General features: G+C 41.8%; 1 protein-coding gene across 1 annotated transcript in view; it reads left to right on the forward strand.

Moving 5' to 3' along the window:
• ZNF804B (zinc finger protein 804B) overlaps nucleotides 1–23,177 on the forward strand; it is a 1,022,517-nt gene that overhangs the window by 756,241 nt on the left and 243,099 nt on the right. The window contains exon 3 of the mRNA XM_085631205.1: nucleotides 19,830–19,973. Coding sequence (XP_085487331.1) covers nucleotides 19,830–19,973 — 144 coding nt within the window. The remainder of the gene's footprint in view (nucleotides 1–19,829; nucleotides 19,974–23,177) is intronic.

Consider the following 23,177-nt stretch of genomic DNA (forward strand, 5'->3'; position numbering starts at 1 on the left):
TAATTTTTTTTTGTTGTTTTTTTTTAAGTGTTTTTGACCGTGCGCGCACGGTGCGCGCATGGTGCACGCATGCGTACGTGGTCCGTGTGCGCATGCATACGTGTGCATGCGTACATCGTGCGTACTCCGTACGCGCATGCGCGCGTGCTCCATACGCGCATGCGTGCGTGCTCCGTGCGCGCTCCATGCGCGCACGGCAAGTCATATGATTTAGAAACAACACTTTTCATTGGTTTATAGTAGTTTCAGGTCATGTGATTTAGAAGCAACACTTTTCATTGGTTTATAGTAGTTTCAGTTCCAGAAACTTCCAACACCACACCCACTCCCCTCATTATTACTTCTGATTCCCTGGGAGAAGGAGCTGAGCAGCTTTTCCAGTACTCCAGTAGTTGAGAATGGCAGAGCAGCAGTCATCTTCTGGGAGTGAGCAGGAGACCCTTGTGCCACAGAGACAGAGGAAACAGAAAAACTCTTTTATATGGCATTTTTTCACTTTTCCAGAGGGGCAGATGAAGGTGAATGCTCCAAAAGTCACCTGCACTATTTGTAATGGTGTCTTATCAAGAGGAGATCCTAAAAAGAAACACTCTTTTAGTATCTTCACTATGATCAGGCAAGTTAGAGATGTGCATCCTGTGGCTTATGCTCGAGCTGCTAGAGAAAACCCTCCAGCAGCTCAGCCGAGCACATCCGCAGCAGCTCAGCCGAGCACATCATCGGCAGCTCAGCCGAGCACTTCATCTGTGGCGGCAGCTTCACCTGCTTCTGTTCCTCTGGATATACACCCTCTGTTTAAGAGGGTGCATATACGGTGCAATGCGTGCAATGCTCTTCTCTCTTATGAGGACACCAGCATTCCCCTAAAAGAGAGCAAGATACAGCAGCACACGTGCGGCACCCTATAATTGTCATTTTTTTTTCCCTCTGTTCCTCAATTAACACAACGGCTCTTTTTAGAGCCACCTAACATCTAAACACTTAAATTTGATTTTTAATTCTATTTTTTATGGGGGGTTTTCCGCCGTGCGCGCACCGTGCGCGCACCCCGCGATTTTTAAAAAAAAAAATGTTTTTTTCACTCTTCATGGTCCTTCAGGGACCCCCTGACAAAAGCTAGGGGGTCAAGAACTCTGTACCCTGCCCCCTTTTCACGTTCTCCACCTTTCTTTTTTACTGTCACACACAAAATGGCAGCCGACACTTCCTGATTTCTACCAATTCGAATGTTGACTGACATGAATCCACCAATCAGAATTACGCTCGCGCACGGCACCATGCGCGCACCGTGCGCGCCGCTATAGATATTTATGTGCTTTTAACTGCAATTTTCTCAGGAACTACTGAACAGATTGACACCATATATGCAAAAGGCACATCCCTGACCTGAGGACTACCTCTTTGCCAAATTTCAAGTAATTCTGTTCAGCCGTTCGGGCTGTACCTTCGACTAAAGGTCCTATGGGAAAATGCATGGGGAAAACACGTTTTGGGATCCCCCTTTTTTCTCAGCCCCCGCTTGACGAATCACCCCGAGACTTCCAGGGTAGGAGCTGAGCGGAGCGCCCCATTAGTTTTGAAAATTTTGCGAGGATCCGTCAACAGGCGCCAAAGTTATTCAAAATAGAATTTTCAGATTTCCTATGGAAACACGGTCCTAACTATAACTATCTACTGGCGACCGCCAGTAGATAATAAATATATATATATATGATTCCCAAAGTGCACAAAGACTCACTCAGACCCCCGGGGAGACCTATTATCTCTGCAAGATTCAGTATGATGGAGAACATTTCACGTTACATTGATTTCTTTCTGCAGGATCATGTAAAGAGTCTACCCTCGTACTTACAGGATACGGGGGACTTCCTGAGAAAAATAGGAACTGTAACTTGGCATGATGACTTTCTCCTTATGACACTGGATGTCACGGCCCTCTATACCAGCATCCACCACTTGGATGGAATCAGGGCAGTGGAACATTACTTGCGGACCAAACCTGTTCACATGTTACAACACAGCAGAATGTCGATTGAGATGATTCAGACCTGTTTAAATAACACCTATTTTTTATTCCAGAATCAGATATACCAACAGATGAGAGGCGTGGCTATGGGGGCTTGCTTCTCCCCCAGTTACGCCTGTTTACATATGGGACTGTGGGAGGAGCAGGTCCTCAGGGTACATTTTGGCCACATCATCGATAACCATATAATAGCCTGGTATCGTTATATTGACGATTTGTTTATAATCTGGAAAGGGTCTGAAGCCTCAGCTAATGTGTTTGTCGATGACATCAATGTGAACAATTTGAATTTGGTCTTTACGGCATCCGTGAGTGATGTTTCGGTAAATTTCTTAGACACGGAAGTGTTCATCAGGGACAGTCACTTAGAGACCAAAGTACATCGTAAGGCCACGGCAGGCAATACAGTTCTGCATGCTTCCAGCCATCATCCTGAACACCTGGTGCGCAGTATCCCCTATGGGGAAATGCTGCGCATCAGACGAATCTGCAGTAGGGATATTGATTGTGTGGAAGCCCAAATGGAAAGCAGGCAACGCTTCATAAGTAGAGGGTATACCACCAAAGTGCTTGATTTAGCAATCAATAAAGCCAATTCCATTACACGTCTGGCAGCACTCAAGAGTGGTCCTGCTCCAACAATGCCATCTGAACCGATCGGCCCCAGTCTAGATCCACCGAGACTTATTACCACCTACACTCGACAACATAGTAAGGTGCGTACGATCTTCAACAAAAACTGGCCATTGGTTCGCAATGATCCGACCCTGGGTGAACAATTACCCAAACTCCCAGCTATCACTTTCTGTAGATGTCGTTCTATGAATGATATGCTGGTGAAGAGTAGCCCTGAGGTCAGTACTAGCAATACATGGTTACAGAGCTCTAAAGGTTTTTTCAAGTGTGCAAGCTGTAAAGCTTGCAAAATTGGAAAAAATATGACATCATACAAAACTCCCTTTAGTGATGCTCCGATTATGATCTCCAAAAAATTGACGTGTAAAACGGAATTTGCCGTGTATGTGCTGGAGTGTGCGTGTGGCCTGCAGTATGTTGGTAGTACCAAACTGCAGGTTCACAAACGCATTCTCCAGCACATGCGGGCGATTAGCAACAGTGATGCAGCGTATCCTGTTGCGAGGTATTTCAAAGAGGCCCATGGCAACTGTCTGGAGTTTTTAAGCTACTTTGTAGTAGATACTGTCCCACGATTACGCCGGGGGGTGACCGTGAGTCGTTACTCAGACAATTGGAGACTAAATACATACTTGAGCTTGACTCCAAAACTCCTAACGGTCTTAACTCCAGAGAAGATCTATTTACCTGTCTGTTATAATTTCTAGCACTTTATGCATCAATTAACCATTTTTAACTTGCAACTAGGGTTGTAAGTTGGTTAGTTAGTTTTTTTGTCTTCTAACTTGGTTTCAGCGAAGTTGATCCTTGCTGACCATTTATTTGTATAACAAGGCATAGCCTTGGTGTTCGTCTTCTTTCTAGCTGCCTTTTGTATATTTTTTACTACTCCTCTTTATACACATATTTTACCTATTTCGTGACTTTTGTCAGGCAGATTAGTTATTGACTAATTAAGGTTTTCCGGGCCCGGGAACCTACACAATGAATTACACATTTCATATGGCCAATGAGCACAAAAGGTATAGTTGTTGTAGTAGGGTTGTTTGGCATTATTATTGATTGCATTTGCACTTTAACATGATGACTTTTCAACGACATTACCTCACTACGAGGAGCATTTTTTGCACATACCGAAATTTTGCATTTGCATAAATTTCCACATTACTCTGGTGTGCACAGCTATTTTATCTGGGCAGATGTTGTGGTGCTTTTAGCACATCTTCAACTGAAATCATTCAGTGTTTTATACTAGAATGCAGATGGCACTTTGCTAAAGGATATTTGTTCCATTAATGTTTCGTAAATGTTGCTATATTACAAAATCTTGCACTTGTATAAATGTGCACAATGCTATAGTTTGCACAGTTATTTTATCTGGGCAGGTGTTGTGGTGCTAGTAGCACATCGCCAATTGCAATCATTCAGTATTTTACACTGTAATTCAAACAGGCGTGGTGCTTTAGGATAATTAACATATGATCTTTTTGTAAATGCTGCTACAATTTGTTTTAATACCTATGACAACAAATGTGCATAATCGGTTTTGCATACAACATGTTTTACCTGTAAATGCCTGAGCTCAGGTCAATGTATCTCATAGCCACTTATCAATGTGTATACTTTTATTTGTGGTATTTCTTCTATATCTATTGGCCTGACCGTCATGATTTGCTTGCACTGGCACTTTAAATTTTTCGGCTTCCGCCCTAAGCGTCATGTGATCAAGGCCTCCGTGTCGAGGCCGAAACGCGTCATGGTGGTACGAGGTGCACAAATGGAATAAAATTCACCTTGCACTATATTCTCTTGGGTCCATGGTCGTCTTTTCCTGTTGATTGGGAGCAGTAGACGAAGTTCTTCGCATATATATATATATATATAATCCCCAAATCAACTCTTAATACTCGAAAAGAGCTCCTGCAAACTTAGAGTTTGTGTAAAATATTTGTGCCAAATTACATTTAGCGCAATAAGAACTCTGATGTGTTTCCATTGTGTGGTCTTTATCACAGACCCTTTTTGCAATCCTTCCTCCCTTTCTCTTCGTCTTCATGTGACATATAGATATTCCACATCATTTCCAATTTACCATGATTCTGAGACTTGTCGTGCAAAAAACCTAAAGTACATATTCGGAAATTCTTAAAGGTTTGCATTCATTCCTACGAATATCACTGTTCCTATGTTGTGGGGTGATCGATATTTTTTATGAATAAATGAATTGTGTCTGCATTGACAAGCCTTCTTCCATTTAGCAGTGTTTTCCTCGGGTGGGATACTTTGCTTTGCATAGTTTTGTGTCCATTTATTTCACATTCCTATGACTTCTGCTGTTGATTTCTTCTAATCACTCTCTTATTTAACACATTTGTTTGTTGTGCTTACTCCTCTGTAGTTTTCCACTACACATGTCCATTGGTTAGTTTTGTCAGTTCTTCTTTTACTCTCCAGTAGGTTTACAATCTTAAACTGTGTCCTAGATTTATCTTCTTCTGTATCAGTGTTTCTAATCTGATGAAGTATTTTGTTAATTTCTTTGTTATATTTGACAGGTAACATCCCCATTGTGTTGCAACAGGATATTTTGTGTCCATTTATTTCACATTCCTATGACTTCTGCTGTTGATTTCTTCTAATCACTCTCTTATTTAACACATTTGTTTGTTGTGCTTACTCCTCTGTAGTTTTCCACTACACATGTCCATTGGTTAGTTTTGTCAGTTCTTCTTTTACTCTCCAGTAGGTTTACAATCTTAACCTGTGTCCTAGATTTATCTTCTTCTGTATCAGTGTTTCTATTCTGATGAAGTATTTTGTTAATTTCTTTGTTATATTTGACAGGTAACATCCCCATTGTGTTGCAACAGGATGTTTTGTGTCCATTTATTTCACATTCCTATGACTTCTGCTGTTGATTTCTTCTAATCACTCTCTTATTTAACACATTTGTTTGTTGTGCTTACTCCTCTGTAGTTTTCCACTACACATGTCCATTGGTTAGTTTTGTCAGTTCTTCTTTTACTCTCCAGTAGGTTTACAATCTTAACCTGTGTCCTAGATTTATCTTCTTCTGTATCAGTGTTTCCATTCTGATGAAGTATTTTGTTAATTTCTTTGTTATATTTGACAGGTAACATCCCCATTGTGTTGCAACAGGATGTTATTGGTGATTTATTGATTTAAATTCCAAGTGTACAAACAGTTCTTTATCATTGTTGGGACCATTTGGCCGAAGAGTTCGCAGTTTGATAATATATTTGGCTTGAAGTTGGCATGATTGTCTGCCTTTGTCACTGCCACCAATGTTCTCTTTCGATTGATCAGTACATAACATTTTTTTCTAGTTGCTCTCGTGTCAATTCCATGAGTTTTGTTACTGGTAATAGCTCATGTGTTCTAATATTCTTTTGTGTATGTTTAGTGCTACCTACGCCTACATACATGGGCAGGCGATAATATAAACTATGAATTTACTTTTGTATGTTATTTTTGTGGTTACCTGTTTCCTGCTGTGCCTGTATATACCTTGGTGTTGAGTCACATTTTATGACTCAAAACCATTAAATATACAAGCATGACCAAAAATAAAACACTTGAAACCAGTTATAGACCCATGGAATCTCACAACAAACAAAGGCAAAGGAATAAAAATCAACCGAGTACAAGTTTCAATCTTCTTCAGCCCATGCTTGTTTTTTTTTAATTGATTCAAATTACTAAAATAATGGCCATGATAAGCTGTAAATGACTGGTTGATTTCAGCTCTTAACAGTTCTGAATCAAAAACTGAAAAAAGTGATTAACTGGTGAATTGAAAAGCGGGGCAAATGCACACTACAAAAATCATGCATTCTATGTTAAATATTCAACATTAAAACTGCCATTATTGGAAAGAAATGATTTTCACTTCACTGTGTACATTCCAGATTGGAATCAGCAAGATATGTAAACGCTAATTTACTACTTGTTAGGGTACTTAGCAGTTGGTGTAAGTAATTCTTCTGTCGTTCACCATATTTAAAGATGTTGAAGACCAAGGTTTGGCGGTCCTGGGTTGGGCCGCCTCGCCACCGCCCAGCTTGAGTACCATCAAACGGGGCCACAGCCTGCCCACCAGATTATGAGTTTTTTGTCGTCGGGTGAGTGGTGGGGTGGACTTGCGGCCATGCCTTTCAAAGGCACCTATGTATGCCTTAGAAAGGCACTGCAGCAGGACCACCACAGTGCATTCCAGAATGGCATGGACTATGAAGTCCATGCCGTGCTGGAACCGGGGGTGCATGCACACAGTGGGGCACAACATGTGCCCCCCTGCATTCATCCCATGCATGGGGTGCGAGAGAGCCCTGTAGGTACCCCATTGTTTATGACTACCAGTAGTTTAATAGAGGAAGAACCTCCATGACACCGCTGGTGGTCCTAAAACTTGCAATATGCATGGCGGTGTTGCAGTGGCACCACCAGCATAATGTGAACCCCTGACCGCAGCGGACTACCAGGGGACGCAGTCCCCCGGTGGTTGCGACATTGCAATGGTGGTCCAACCATTAAAGTTGTAATACAGCGGTCGGACCACTGATGTAGCAGTGTGGGTGGACTGCCACAGCTGCACCCCCACAAGTCTGGGGAACCTTGAACTGCCAAACTCTTAAAAGGCCCCAAGACTGAATGTTATTTCTCAGTATAATGTCTTAAATATGAAGTTAATTTCAACTGTTTGCGAAAATTCGTAGAATAACTATTTTAGATTTGGCTCCCAACATTCAATCAAATTCAGTTCTGAGGGACAAAATCTTAAATATTGGGCCTATAAATGATCTAATCCAGCTGAAATGCTAAAGAAATAGAGATAAACTCATGTAAGCTACAGGCACTGGAATTTATCAATGGGTAATATATTTTAAGTAATCCTACTAATTTGACAAGTGGTTTCCTGATGAGTAAAAGTTTCAAATAAGTTTTGATTCCAAAGTACATTTTGGCAAAACAAAAATGATTTGTAGGCCACACACTGGACTACTTCCAAACATATGACCACTGTACCAGGGAATGCTGCAAGGCCCTATGTGAAGGCTGGCAGACATTGAAACTGGCCAAAGTGAATGAATTGAGATGTTAGATTGTAAATGTTTCATGTCAAATGTATTTGCAACAGGTTTAGATTTTATATTTCTATTTACGAGCTCAAATGTGGGCTATATTCAACTTTTTAGAAAAGTCAGGATATAGATTTTTTTTTATCGATATGAGCTTGTTATTTTTTATCATGTTCAATATTATCTTCATTTAGTGTATGAAATGCTCTTTGAAATCCCATACAAGTATAGTCTATGCGACTATTTTGCCAGCATATTACCTAATAGAAATATGGAAGTATGCCTCTATCATAGCTTAGTAGATTTTGAACCCTGATTTGCAAAACATTTGTAGGGAATGTGAGAGTTTCCACCAGATCTTTCCTTACATAAGTATGTGTGAAGAAGGAACAAATTGCTCTTTAAAGTGTCTGCAATATAGCTTAGGTCACAGAGGTCCCATATCTTTACCATCAAATGATATTTTTTGTATTGATAGATGACACTAAGGCTAACTAAAATCTAGATAACATAGGGGGTTCCAAAGACTTGTTAAATGGCAAAACTCTGTGGTTCCATATTGTGAAATATAGGTTGTAAATGAAATGACCCAACGTGGCTTCAAGTGCTTTTATTCACCTGCCACTTAGCCTTCAGTATCCCTAGTCTCATACCAAGCAAACAAATTCTAAATCCAAAAGTGAACTAAGATGTAACTAATAAGGTGAGGAGTTTGGGAAACCTAAAAACACTAATAGCATATGTGGGTAGTGGATGATCTGTATATCAAGGTTTCCCAGGTTTTTTGTAGTAACATGAGGTTCTTGGGCACAGTCCAAATGACATGACTCCAGAGGTCTCCAGCAGTTAATGATACCAATAGGTCATGGACACACGGTAAGACCCATGTTTTTAGGCACTGTGTTTACTTTATGAATGTAAGGTGATAAGTTGGGAAATACTAAATAGGGTTTTATTGTTTTGGGTCATTTTAATCAAAATATAACAAGCTATATCTTTAACCCTGTGTGGAGCCTTTTTGTGGAATATTCATTGTGTCACTGTGTGTCTGCGTTTTGCACAAATACTTACACATTACCTCTTTTAATAAGCCTACCTGCACTGTGCAAAGGTACCAGAGGGTGAGCACAAGTTACCTCAGTTTTGTATCTAGCTTACCCTAACAAGATTGGTGAGTTCTGCGAGACCAGGGTGTATACCTTGTCCAACCAGAAACCCCATTTCTAACATCCAGGTTACCACGGGGCAGTAGCAGCCGTATCTGGGTAAAGGGGTGGGGAGAACTGGGGATGGACAACAAATTAACAAATAAAATCTTACCTGCATCCACGCTCTGACCCGACTCAGACACTCCCATCTGGCTCTGTGATCTGCCTGCACAGGATCCCAGAATCTCCTGGAGCCAATCCTGATGCTGCATTAACGCAACATTAGAAATGGCGAGAGCGTTGCGGATTTGTGCTTCCAGGTACACTGGGAGCCTGAGCCTGCTCTCTAACCCAGAACCGCAGCTGGGGTTAGAGTGAGCTTCAGTGCGCATGACGGTTTGGCCGTCCTGAGAAGGCGGGACAAACCGTCATGCGCACTGATTACAGTGCAATACACTCCTCCACAGGCCAGTCATCTCTGCCCCCAGCCCAAGCCTCAGCTCCCGCAGCCAAAACAAAAGAATAATAAACAAGCGTTTATTATTGTTTTATTTTTGTGGCTGCTGGCAGCGGAGAACCCGCTGCTGCAGCTGGGAGGAGAGGAAAATGGCGTAACATTTCTTTGATTTGCCACCAAGTTGGTGGGTGACTTTAGAAAAATATCACGCTCTTTCTGCCCACCCAGCCCATGCATGACTTGGCCTGACGGTCACCCCAGTTTTCTCGACGGCTCCAATCAATTTCTGAAGCAGGTTTTAGTTATTATCTGCTGGCCAGCAATACTTTAAAGACCGCACACTCTATTAAATATTTCTTGCAGTCCAAGTATTTAATAAATGATTTCTAATTGACTAGGTGTCACCAACACCGTTCGAGAAAACTCAGTTAGATGACATTTTTCATTGATTTTCCTTGTATTAGAAAATGAAATGTCAGATACCATTAATTGCATTTTCACGATGAGGAGTAGCAGCGGGAGGAACTGCTAAGTGAAAGCACTTACAGCCCCATGTACAATGGCTGCATCCCTTTTAAATGAGTACAATATATCAGCGTTTGTTCCAGTCCTGTGTAATTTTGAGCTGAATTGATACACATTTAATTACTGTTGTATCGATGCAAATGAGGCGGCATTACGGGTTTCAAGCACACAAATCATCCTTGCATTATTTTTCATGTACACATGACAGGAAAATGCATCATTTTGTTTCGTCTGCTTCCATCTTTAACAGCTGTTCACGTGCTCTGTCTGGATTCCGCATGGCCTGGTAAGATGTGCAGCAAACCTGTGTTCATTGGTCTTGGTGGATGTCGAGATGACCACGCTCGCTGCGGCTTTGCTGGTCCAAGAGTGCATTGTAGCGAGCCCTGTGTTAAGTCTGGGGCTGGTAACTCCACCGATTGGCTGTTTCAGCCACACACCAGGGCGCCGGAAGCAGCTGTATTGTCAGGGTAGAAGTTCAAACATGAGGCCCCACTGGAGGAATCCGGTGCTTTACAGCAGAGACGCTATAAAGCACCGGCAAAGTGGGCTATTGCTCATGTCCCCAGCAACTAAGCAGCCCCCTGGGAATGTGTTATCTTTCTTTCTCTCTATCTCTCTTCTCTCAGTTTCTCTAGCTTAACCTTGCTCCGAACATCTACTTCTCCCTCTCTCTCTGCCTCCTGTCCTCGTTTGGATTTTTGGAGCCTGGGGCAAACATGTTTCATCTGCTTTTGTATGACACCGTTTCTGAAATTTCACTCCATAATTCAATATTGTTTGCGTGCTTGAAATAGCAGAAAGTGAGCAATACATTTCATATTTTGTTTTCAAGCGGGGCCCAAAATATGTCCTTTAGATGCACTGCTTTACAGCCTACTACTCCCCTATAGTCCCAAATTTCAGAGCGTACATTACGGTACACCTCATAACTCCTAGTAAATAATCCTCCCACTCGCCCTCGAATCACCTATGCCATTCGTATTGGCCGAGGGTGGAAGAGGAGGGTAGATGGAGGGTGAACATCTGGAGCACTCATAATGAAAATGAGGCATGAACCCCTCCCTTATCTAAGTCACCCATCACACTCCATGGCACGGTTACGGTTACATAGTGCTATTTCAAAGCTATAATAGTATTTAAAATGTCCGAAATAATACAGATGAAAATCACACAGTGTGGTCTCTCTCAAAATAATACAGCTGTTTGGAGAATAATTAGGATTTTTATGAAATGTGTGTAGGACAGAAAGCTGGTATAACATATATAATACTATAAGATTTTTTCAAGTAGGCAAGAGGCATTGCGGGGGAAATCTGGTTCACGCTTGTCGTCTTAGTACACATTAGGATTAGGTATTTTGCACATATATAGAAATTACACATACTATGACTATTAGTGTCATGATGTGACTCATAGACAATATAGATAAAATAAACACACCACCATGCATTTGAAAGAATAAATTACCTTCTTGGTAGCACTTGTGCCACAGTTTCGACATTAGTCTTTTGAGAAATCACAAGAAATTCAGAAAGCCGCATAGTTGCAGGTGTACACTAACAATTTGGTATTTTGGTGGTTCCTAATTTCCCTGGCATTCTACACGAAATCAGGACTTTGTTACTTTCCCAGAATTCCAATTTCTAAGGCTTCTTTGTTAGCCTTTTCTCTTTGCCTGAGAAACGTCTACAAAGCAAACATTATGCATGCACAGGGCTAGTGTAAATGTTCAACATTGTTTTTTTCCGTGAAAAACATTTTTAGTTGTGACGAGCTCCCTTCCATTACAACCTTTAAATAGAGGACTGATTGGGGAACATTTAAAGCAATTATTGCACAGTTTACACATGCTTACAGGTGGTGTAGGATTAGAAGTACAGTGATTTTGTCAAGGTCGCACTAGGCATGTGGGCAGCTGCCCAGGGCCCCGCGTTCAGCTGGCAAACTTGAGACCCAGCTTCCCTGTGAAAGACCACACTTTCACAGTCAGCCCACCCGCTCTTCTTGGGCCCCTTCGCCACCCTATCACATTAGTAATGAATTTTTTAAGTGAAGTGTCTGACCTCTCTGGTCTGGGCGTGGTGGCATTTCTGATGGCAGATGGGGGAGGGAAAGATTGGGTACAGGACGTAACAGCAGTGAGTCCGGCAAGTATGTTGGCTCACAGTGTCAGGGGCGGGGCAGCTCCTCTGTTAAATACTTGCTGTGAATACTTGTCCATCCTTGCTGTATTCCGTCTCCAGGCAACAGAAGGCCCCTCTATTTCAAGGACAGCCGGGCACAGGTAAGCCGAGGGAGGAAGGAGCAGCCAGATCAAACTGGCATGGTGAGGCAGTGTTTTGAAAAGTGCCTCGCTACTGCCTTGAGGCCCAGGGGAGGTGATCCTCAACCCCTGGACCACGAAGCATTGGATCAGAGTAAAAGGTCCAGGTTTGGGACACCCTTCCATTGACCTTGCAGCCAATATCCTGTGCTGCGATGCCCAGGGCAGGTGGACCCTCTTCCCTGGGCCTCGCAGTGCTCCATCAGGCTGCAAGGTCCAGGTGGCCTTTTCCCTGGGCCTTGTAGCCTTTATGTAGAACAGCAAGACCCAGGGGAGGGGGCCTCTCTCCTTGGCCTCGCACAGCTATACTATGGAACTTGGAACTAGGTTCAAGGCCTAGGGTCAGTTCAACATCCTGTGATTCTTGACCAATCACTTAAGTCCCCATATCTTTAAAAAAAAAATATTCAGAATTGTTGTAATGTACCTGGTGCTCTTGTAAAGCACTCCAAAGACCTTTGGCTGAGTTTGTGCTATAGAACTGTTAAAAAAACGAAAGAAAAAAACTGCAATGCCATATGACAATCGATGCAGGTCCTGGCACAGTTGGTTCCACATTCCATACCGAGTGATAGTTAGGAAACACAGCGGAGGATTTAATTTGTCTGTACATTTATGGTGTAGGCAGTACAGAGGAGTTCCCATTGGTGCTTGAAGTAGAGGTGTAGGGGATGCCGCAGCACTCCAAAACAACTGTGCTAATTACTGTGTCTCAGTTCCAAAGTGAATGAGGATAAAGATGCTTTCAAATGTTGCTTTTATCTTGTCACATTTGCTGTGTGTTGAAAGGCAGAGGTCAAATTCAGACTATATCTTCTGACAAATTGCTTATTCTTTTAACAAGGCGATTGGTACAAAGTGGGAGAATTTAGTGAAATCTAACTATGTGACAATCTTGTGAGTGAGAAAGGAAAGGAGATAGGATTTTTGTTTTTCAAACGCATATTAAAAATGGAGGTTGGTTGATGGTCACCAATCAGCCAGCCCTGCCAAGTTTCCCAGGTCCATGCATGACGTGCTGCTCCAGTCCAGTTTTTTTCTTTGCATTTTGGGGCCTGTAGTCCTGTTTATTCCATTATAACACAGGATTAGAAATCCCAGTACTCAAAGAAAAAATCTGGACAGGAGTAGCACATCACACATGGGACTGGAAAACCTGACATTTGTGAAAGCCTTGAAACCATTTATGGGTGTTACTAGAATGCATCTTAAGAACTCGGACAGCTGTACAAATGAGCTAAGGACTGACTACCAGGGGAGTGCCCTGGGTCACATCCACAGACATTTTAAATCAGTTTGGGAAATGCTGGGGGTGATGGCAGCCCGATATGCTTTTGGGCAGGCCCCCTGTTGGTCTAGGACGGCTTCACTGCAGGGGTTCTTCTAAGTCTTTCATATTTATATCAGTGCTTTACCATGTAAAGGACATCACTACAGAGTGAGAAGACCTCCTTTCAAAGTCAGAATTTCAATCATACTGGGCCTGAGACCTTGGGTGACTTGTCTCACTGAAAGCCATGATACTAGGTTTATGTACCACTTTGCTTTGGTGCAGCCCTGCGATTTAAAAACTGTCTTTCCCTGGCCTGTGATTCACAGCCATAATGTAGTGCTACAAAGCCTAGATAATGGACCCTCTTCCCTGGTCATGGCAGTCCTGGATAATGGGCTTCAAGACCTCAAACTCCCTCGCCCCCACCAGGACTCAGCACAGCCATGATTCAGTGCTGTGAGCTCAAGGGGAGGTAGAGACTCTCCTGGGCCTCATAGCATTACATTAGGGCTGCAAGGCCCAGGGCAGGGTAAACCATTCATTAAAAGGCAATGTTTAACCAAAGCAAGTTAAGCAGTATAAACCCAGGAACAAGGCTTTCAGAGAGGAAACTCCCTCTGGGTCTCTGGCCAAGCAGTAATTAAAATCTGACTTTAAAAGAAGTCTATATTGTTCTTTATTTCGATTATCATCTATAGGACAAACCATAGATGTCTCAAAAATGACTATGAAAAATATTAGAGTAATCCAAGTCAGTCATATGTAAGTGAGGCTGCTCCCAGGTACATTTCACACGTTGTGCTTAATTTACTTGAGTTTTCCGTTTTTCCTGGATTTTGTTTTGATGAAGTTTTTTATGAAATATTGTTGGACTTGGCCCTTTTTGCAGGGTCATCCCTAAACTTTTTTCCTTTCCCCTAACATTTTTTCTGACATGGTGTTGGTGGTTTTAGGCCTCTGGGCACTTTAGCACTGCTGTCCAGTGTAAAGTGTGTGTGCTCTCTGTGTTAAATATGGTAAGATTGGTCTACACCTGTTTGGCCTATTTAATTTACCTGTCAGTCTCTTGTAAAGTGGTATCTCCTATACCCAGGGCTAGTAAATTAAATGATACTGGTGGGCTTGCAGCGCTGGTTGCGCCACCCACCAAAGTAGTGTATTAAACCTATCCCAGGCCTCTGCCATTGCAGGGCCTATGCGCGCAGTGTTACTGCCGCTGTGACGTGGCACCTAAAGTGTGCGCCATGTCCGTGACACCCCTTTTACTACATATCAGTCACCCCTAAGGTAGGCCCTAGCTAGCCCTATGGGCAGGGTGCATTGTAGGTAAAAGATAGGACATGTACCTTAAGTGTGTGACATGTCCTGGTAGTGATAAACAGCCATTTTGGTTTCGCACTTCTGTGGGGCAGCCCTCCCATAGGAATGCATTGGGGATTCCCTGATAAGTGTTTCAGTGGTAATCCCTGATAAGAAAAAAAAGAACTTGCGATTTAGAGTGAGCAAGGATGAAGAGAGCAATTCAGGGTAATTTTTTCTTCAGGTTTTGACCAAACGCAGCCTGCCTACCAAAGAAGTGTAAAACTCTTTCAAAGGTTAAAAGACAGCAGTAATGTCCACAAGAAATGGTTACCTTCTGTATAATTTATAGTGTATAGCTGTGATTGGCTTTGTTATAATTATCCTAAAAGGGTTATGGGCAGGGCCGGACTGGCCGTAGCTGGTACCGGGTGTGCTGCATAAAGACAATGTGCACTCTATCCGGTACATAATTAAGGTGTGCCCTATTTTTGTATGTGAATGGAGATGCTACCATGCAGTTAAAAGTGCCCCCCCTTAATTCTGCGAACCCAATATATTCCAGAAGAAATCCAAGCTTCACTTAATTTAGTGCCATTTCAGGTGATGCAATTGACCTTATTAGGGAAACATTTTATTGACTGAAGAATATTTCCAAACTCTACTTTTTGAAAAATAAAAGTAAAAATAGTCCAGAGGATAAAATAAACACAAATGAAAAACAGAAAATGGTATTGTAGAGGTACAGTCTTAGAGAAAAGCGTATTCTAGGCAGCTGTGAAACTCCATGCCCAGATAAAAAATGTCGTGAAACTAACCCAGTAGAGGCTCTGGAAGGTGACTTGATGAAAAAATGCATAACTAGTTAGATGTATAGGTTGGGGCCACTGATTAAATATACTCTCCTAATAAGTGTTTGTTTCAATACAGCAAAATCCCTACAAATCTGTTCGACAGTATGGACTCTCTTCAGAGGAGGTTCTGGGTCAGTGATATTAGATGAAGACATGGTAAAAGGGAAACCCCCTTAGGTTGGCTAAGCAAAGCAGTTTTTTCAGCTGAAATGCTATTTGTTGTTATTGGCTCTAAAAGAGCAAAACGTGTGGATGAAAGATCTTGAAGTACTTACCAGGATGTTGCTGTTTAGTAGTTTGATATGTTTAGTTCAGGATTATCACTTATCTTAATAAAAGCATATTTTGTTTGCATATCTGCACAGACCCTCCCCTAAAAATATTTGTATTCAGCCAAGAATGTTGTTATTATTCTGGGATAAATCAGTGAAGTTGGTACAACCTTCTAGGAGATCCTATTAAGGTATGCTTTCTCATAAATATTTAAAAAAACATTATTTTAATATAAACACATGAAAAAAATCCCAAAAGAAAACAGAAAAGGGGAAGAAGGATGGATGGCTTATTAGTTAGCATATATTGGCACTTGGATGTTTGCTAGATTACTAGAATGAAAGGACGTTGTGTGCATCATGACAAATGCACACTGCACGCGAGACATGTCCTGTTTTATTATATTATCAGAATCCATCGCGTCCTGCATTGTAGTGCCTGCAAGCAATGATACCGGAGAATGGTCATTCTCATTTCAGAGGATGGCTTAGTGAACTGCAGTGGCATTCTGTACCACATGCGGGCATTGTGTATGTTACCCAGCTATCCAAAGCAGAATACTTTTGTTTGTGAATAAATATTGAATTAACATTTTTGTTAAATTCTCCGCTTTGGCATGTATGATAATGGATAGAAAGACTAAATAAACCAAGGAAAAGGAAGAGGTAAAGAAAGATAGACTGAAGTACATAGAGAATGAAAGAAAGAAAAAGAATAACATTTCAGAAAAGCAAAAAACAGAGTTCGAAAAGGAGAAAAAAAAACAAAAGACCGAAACTGCTTCTATGTTCATTCGGATCCCGATGGTCTACAATTTAATTCCAATTGTTTTCAGCTAACTAGTCCTCGCTAGCATCCAGATACCCCTTGATTGGACTTTTCTTCCACTTATTTCTGAAGTGATGTTTCATGCATGAGCGGACTTCATTTTAATGAAGCTCTAGTCAAATTGGAGGCTAATACGGAAGGAAAGTGCGTTCTTCCGATAAATCTTGTATTGGAGCAGTTAGCCATCAGCTAATAATGGATAGCGTGGAGGGATCATGTAGACACCATTATTAATCATGTTAACCAGTTTCCTCCTCGGATTCATGAGTACCGTTTAAGTATCCATCCTCCTCTAACTGTACTTCCTACCAGTAGAACGATAAACTCGGAGTGCATCCTGGAATGAGCTGTTAATGAGTCTGCCATGAGCATCTTTAGTGTCACTTGGCACAGTTCATATGTCTGAGCGGCATAGTCATCTCGATAGTTCAGTGCTCTTTGTACGTGTACCAGGAAAAATATTGCACCATCAAACAGAAAGACTTCCGGTAATGCTGTGTTATTTCATTTCAGGCCTTTAGTGGAGGTTTATCTGTAATCTATCTCATTGTGAAATCTTCATCGATGGATGGATGGATGGATGGATGGATGGATGGATGGATGGATGGATGGATCATGCACTTCGCTTAATCATTTTTTTTATTTTTTATGAATGAGAAATAATATAGAAATATCCAGCTTGTAGTTCCGCTTTGGCTAATGTATAAAGTTTAACTGAGTAGGACACATTACCCCGCATGCTTTTACAATGTGTGCTATTGCCTCACATTTTTTACTCTGCAAAATCTTTTACAACGCAGGGCTTTACAACCCAATCCATTACAACGCATTCCTCATTACAACGCAATTTACTAGTATAACTCCACCGGGGCGTTACTTTGGGGAATGTGTTGTAATGGTTAGTGGTGTAAAGCCCAGAGTTGTAAAACATTTTGCAAAGTACAAAATGTGGGGTAATGGCATGCGTTGTAAAGGATGTTTGCCGTTTAACTGGTGAGATGTTAGTTAAGTAGTCACAGAGCTGTGTTTATAAAGCGACTTATATTTAGGTGACAATGACTTGAATATTTTCAGAGCTGTAAAAGTTGAGAAGTGCTCATGAAGGCTGATATTTGAAATCAGCATGTTAACGCGAAATGATGCCCCCCTCACCCCTGCCATCCCCCCGCCTACAGAATTTGGGATATGGAAGACCTCTGGGTCTCCTATATCTCACTGATATTCATTGACATCGGGCTGAATGCCCCCCTCTTGAAGTTCTGGCGGCCTTCTGAAGGGTTGGACCTGCCCCCTGCACTGGCTTACATTATGTCTCTGTTTAAAATGGTATTTAAATCTGTTTAGTTTTTTTTTTTTTTTTTTACAGAGTTTTATATAGCGCAAACTTGACTCAAATCGGGTGACAGAGCACTTTACATGGCACCAGTTGCATTACATGAGGACACATTCATTTTTTTTTTTTTTGTTAGGCACTGGGAGATAAAGTGATTTGCCCAAAATCACAGGATGTTCAGCGTCATTGCCGAGACTCGAACCTAGATTCGAGGTCGACCGCCCTAGCAGTTAGGCCAACTCCTCTCCTCAAAGATCATGCAAAGTTCATAGGCAAGGGATCATAAGGGCTAGGAGTTGTGGGTAACGGGACCCGTCTGTTAGAGCCACTGGTAATATGCATCAGGAGAAGACCAAGTTATGCAGCAGGGTGGATTGAATTATGCGGCAGGAAAAGACACTTTATATGGTTATGGTATTACTTCCTTATGCTATTTCTACACAGGTTAACACTGTCTTGGAAAAAGTTTCACTTCATTAGCACAAGTTTAACACACACACACAGCAAGCAACAGGAAGGGAACAAGTGTGGTTTTGAAAAGGGCCTTCAATGGCACCGTAACACATGTCGCCGAAGTCTTTAGTAACTTTTAATTAACCCTGGGCGTAGTTCGCGAAGTAGCACTACGCGAAGCTACGCAAAGTGCACTTCGCACTACACGAGCTACGAGTAGCACTTCGCGAACTGCGTAGTACCCTGTTCGCACTGTGCAAGATGTCGTTTTCAATGATTGCACAGTGCGGACAAGCAACCGGCACTGTGCAATCATTGAAAACGGCATCTTGCACAGTGCGAGCTGTAGTTTTCTGCCGCTCGAGTAGATTTTTACTCGAGCGGCAGCTTTCTCAACGCGGACTGGTAGTTTCTCATCGCGAGTGGTCGCGACCATACGCGACCAGTCGCAATGAGAAACCAGACCTCCTTGCGTTGAGAATCTCGCCGGGAGGTTTATTTTCCACGCTCGCGATCGCCAACTTGATGTTGCTGATCGCGAACAAGGAAAAAGTCTCGCCGGGATGTCATTTTGCTTGCTTGCGGTCGCCAACTTGACATTGAGGACCGCAAGCAAGCAAAAAATGACCGCTGCACTACGCAACACTACGCTACGCGTGTTCACACTGTGCTACGTGCAATTCGCGTAGTGCGAAGTAGAGCAAACTTCGCAAACTACGCGAGCGTAGCGTAGTGCTTTGCCCAGGCTTACTTTTAATCCATTTGAGCCAGAAACATTTTTTTAATATGCAGATTATGGAGCATATGATGATTATGTGTAAATTATGCAAGTCCGTTAAGAGGAAAACGTCAGGGCCTCGAAATTCTACAATTGCAGTGGGCCTCCTTCTGTCAAAAAGAAAGAAAACAAAGAAAAATCAAAAAAACCTCCTGTCCAAAAAGATATGGGTATTAAAATGTCAATAGATTTTTTTTTGGGGGGGGGCGTTGTTTTTACAGTGAATATTTTTCTGGGAAATTTCAAATGCAGCATTTGATAAGTTTGTACCACTAGGCTTTGCACTGCAACCCCTCCCAGACAAAGGCACAGCCACGATCTATTTCAGGTTTGTAACTGACGTGCTTTCATATGCAGCATTGTGAATGCCAGTGGTTTCCCTGGGCTAGCAGTCAGCCATTCGTTCTGTAGCATTGCATGCACTGCATCGTACATAGAGCTAGCCTCTTTAGTTAAGACTTGTTTGCTGAACCACATTAATCCTCTGGGCTCCTCACAAACAACTTCTTCTTCTTTTCAAGGGGTATGCTGAAAAGGAGAAAGCCATAGCGAATGCTCTCGAGGACTTGAAGGCGAATTTCTACTGTGAATTATGTGACAAGCAGTATCACAAGCATCAGGAGTTTGACAATCACATCAATTCTTATGACCACGCTCACAAGCAGGTAAGCTTGAACATTGGTATCCCTGGGCTCATCTCTGAATGAAGACGAGCGGCGGCCGCTGCGAAGGGCTTCGTCGCCAACATCATATCTCTTCTTATTATGCAACAGCGGCAATACTTCTATCGTTAACATTCACAAAGGCACTATTCATACATGTGACCTCATAAAGAGACAGGGGCGTTAATGGAGGGTTGTTGCCCCTCATTGGCTCTTGGAACATGATTGATCTTTGAACTGGGAAGGACTCTTTGAGGGCACAGTGAAAATTACAGTATGTTATTTGTGGTAAAGGTTAGATTTCTGGCATAAAATAATAACCAGGTGCCAGTCACACTAGGTGAAAAGGAATCATTTTGAGAAAGGTCGCCGATCTTGCTTGTCATTGCCTTTAAACTCCATCCTAGTCTGTTCATTATCAGAAAAAGTGATATAATTCAAAAATGTTGCTCACATACCCTTTTAATGCGTATTCTAGCTGTTGCCTGCTTCTAGCTAAATGCCGGATTTATGGCTCTTGCTTTAGCGATACAGTTAATGGCAGAGGTCTGCTCTTGTATATCAAGACATATGACCAATGCATTACTCATAAACACAAACATGTTCTGCCAAAGTTGCCTTGGGGAAATCAGATTGAAAATTATTATTGTGTTTACCAAATCTTTATTGCCCACATTAAACTTCCAATAGCCTGCAGCAGCGTGTTTATGCAAAATGGTCAGGCGGGGTCTGTTGGCAGAGAGAAGTACTTATAGGCATTGAGAGAACACGAGGTGCCTATATTAGTGATTCATGGCAATCCCGGGCGGCAATGGAGATAAAGAACATGTCACTTAGAACATTCCCACTTTGAAATAAGCCCAGTGTGCTCCTGGCGGCAAATGTTCATGCATTGAAATGGGGAGACCAGCTATCAATCAGTTCAGGCCGAGAGAGCTATCCCTCAGCAAGCCAGCAACTCTTTCAACTGCCTGATCTCCATACGGGGATCTGACATCAAGAGGCTCGAAGGAATCTGTTAACTCATATTAATCATCGTCCAGGCCTCTGGTAATTTATTCATATCCGGCAATTAGCATTTAAATCTTGCTTCCGGGTTTCCCGTTGTTGTTTACATGGAAATGCAAGATGGCGGATACACACAACAGAGGGAAGCTATCGGGAAGACCTGCTTAAACCATTGCTAAATAACCCGGCCTTTGAATCATGTTGGTGGGACTCACTTTAGGCTGCGGGCCTTCGGTAATCAGAACAACTTTGAGAGATATCTTCGTGAAATATTTTATTTATGACGAAAATTGTAAAATTCAAGTGGCAAGTATGTGATTATGTGATTCGTTCTTTTGCTGTTCTGAGAAGACGCTAGACACGTGTGCAGCGAGCAACGTAGCTCAGGAGGTTCAGTGTTTACTGCACCTACCTGTCAGTAAACTGCAGGTCCTGCAACTGGGTCTGCGAATGGCTTTATTGCATTTTTAATGCTTCCACGGTTGATTACATGAATCTTAATCAGAAAGTTAACATCCTAATTGATTTAAATTCCTCAAAATCCTATTGCAGTGTGCTCTATTGTACAAATGTGCATTTCTACAATTGGTACCAATAGCAACAATAATAATAATCCTGATAATAACAGTGATAACGCGCTTTTCTAAAACATTTTCATATCCCCTTATTTATTTGTACTTCCGGGACCTTCATTTATATTTCCATTATTCTTATTATAATCGTTATTTTCCATAGGTCGTATTCTATTATTTATTGTTAATGAGTAGAAATAGTATAGTAGCAGTACTAGTGAAAATAGTATTAGAATTAACATAGTAGTAATAGTATAGTAATACTAGTAGTCTTATTATTTATCAGTATTAAAATACTAAAAAAAAATAAACAATGTACGGAGGAAAATAATCATAATGGAAATAAAAAAAATGATGACCTTTAAAGTTGAAATAAATAAGGATATATGAAAGCACTTTCTTGAGTTTCAAAACCGACTTTTAGAAAAGGCAAGTGATGTTTTCTTGGACTATATCAGTAAAGCAAGCTGCCCTTTCACTGTACACCTTGATAATAAAAGAGGGAATGGTGTTTCTGGGCACAATAGACCTCAAACTATATATATTCGAATTTTCAAGTTTTATCCTGTACCTCCACGTTTTTATTCTGTACATTTACGTTTTATTTTGCACATCAAGTTGATGAATGGAACTTGTGAAGAGGGGCTTAGCTTAGTCAGGGAGATTCGGAGGTGTGAGTCTCAAATTTCCTATCTAAAGAAGTAGTGGGCTGTAGGGTGGAAGAGTGAGGTGAAAAAGATTCTGGATGGACTATTACCATAAGGTACTGGGTCGGTACTGATTTGCAGTAAATAGGCCTCTGTCTATAATGGCACAGTGGGTGTAAAACGATGAGCAGGAATACTACCCAAGTTACTGCAGCTGGGTAGACTATTTGCAGACACTTATCCCATCAACTTTTGGTTGTTTGAGAGTAATGTGCCTAAAAACCTGAGACTGCCACAGTTTTCCAAGCCCTTTATACATTTAAACTCTGCTCCAAAAAATGAAGAAGTAAAAATCACTTAGCAAAATGAGAATGATGAGAACATTCAGGACAGACTTAGAAAACCTGGCTCTGGGCCACCAGACCCAACTACCAAGCCAAGAATGCATTTGGGTGGTGTCACACCCCAAATACCCCCCTCCCCTGAAGCTATGCCCCTGCCCCCCTCCCACTTCTGTCTGGTAGTTGTCCTTGGGAACTCTTGACTATGGTCACGTATAACACAATGGCCTGGAGTCCCTGCACTGGGATTACTTATTTTACATTTATTTTTACTGCTCACACTCTTCTTAATTTCTGGTACGAGAAGCCTTGATGGTAGAGTTGACAAATTTTGTGGATGTCAACTCTGCTCTCCAGTCCCTGCCCTGGGATTACTTACTTTAAATTTATTTTTATTGCACACACCTCTAGTTTGAGAAGCCGTGATGGTAAAGTTGACAAATCAGTGCATTTCAACTCTACCATCCAGTCCTTGCCTTTTACAAATCATTTTGTCAAGTGACTGACAGCCCAATGTACAAAGCCCAAGTTGCAAATAGTGGTGGGCATACCAGAAGAGCTGAGGATCTGGTTGGCTCGGAGTCCATGCAAGAGCCAACCTATGAAAATGTCTTACATGTATATCATGCAACAAATATA

This window comes from Triturus cristatus, chromosome 10 (assembly GCF_964204655.1).
Source record: "Triturus cristatus chromosome 10, aTriCri1.1, whole genome shotgun sequence".
NCBI lineage: Eukaryota > Metazoa > Chordata > Amphibia > Caudata > Salamandridae > Triturus > Triturus cristatus.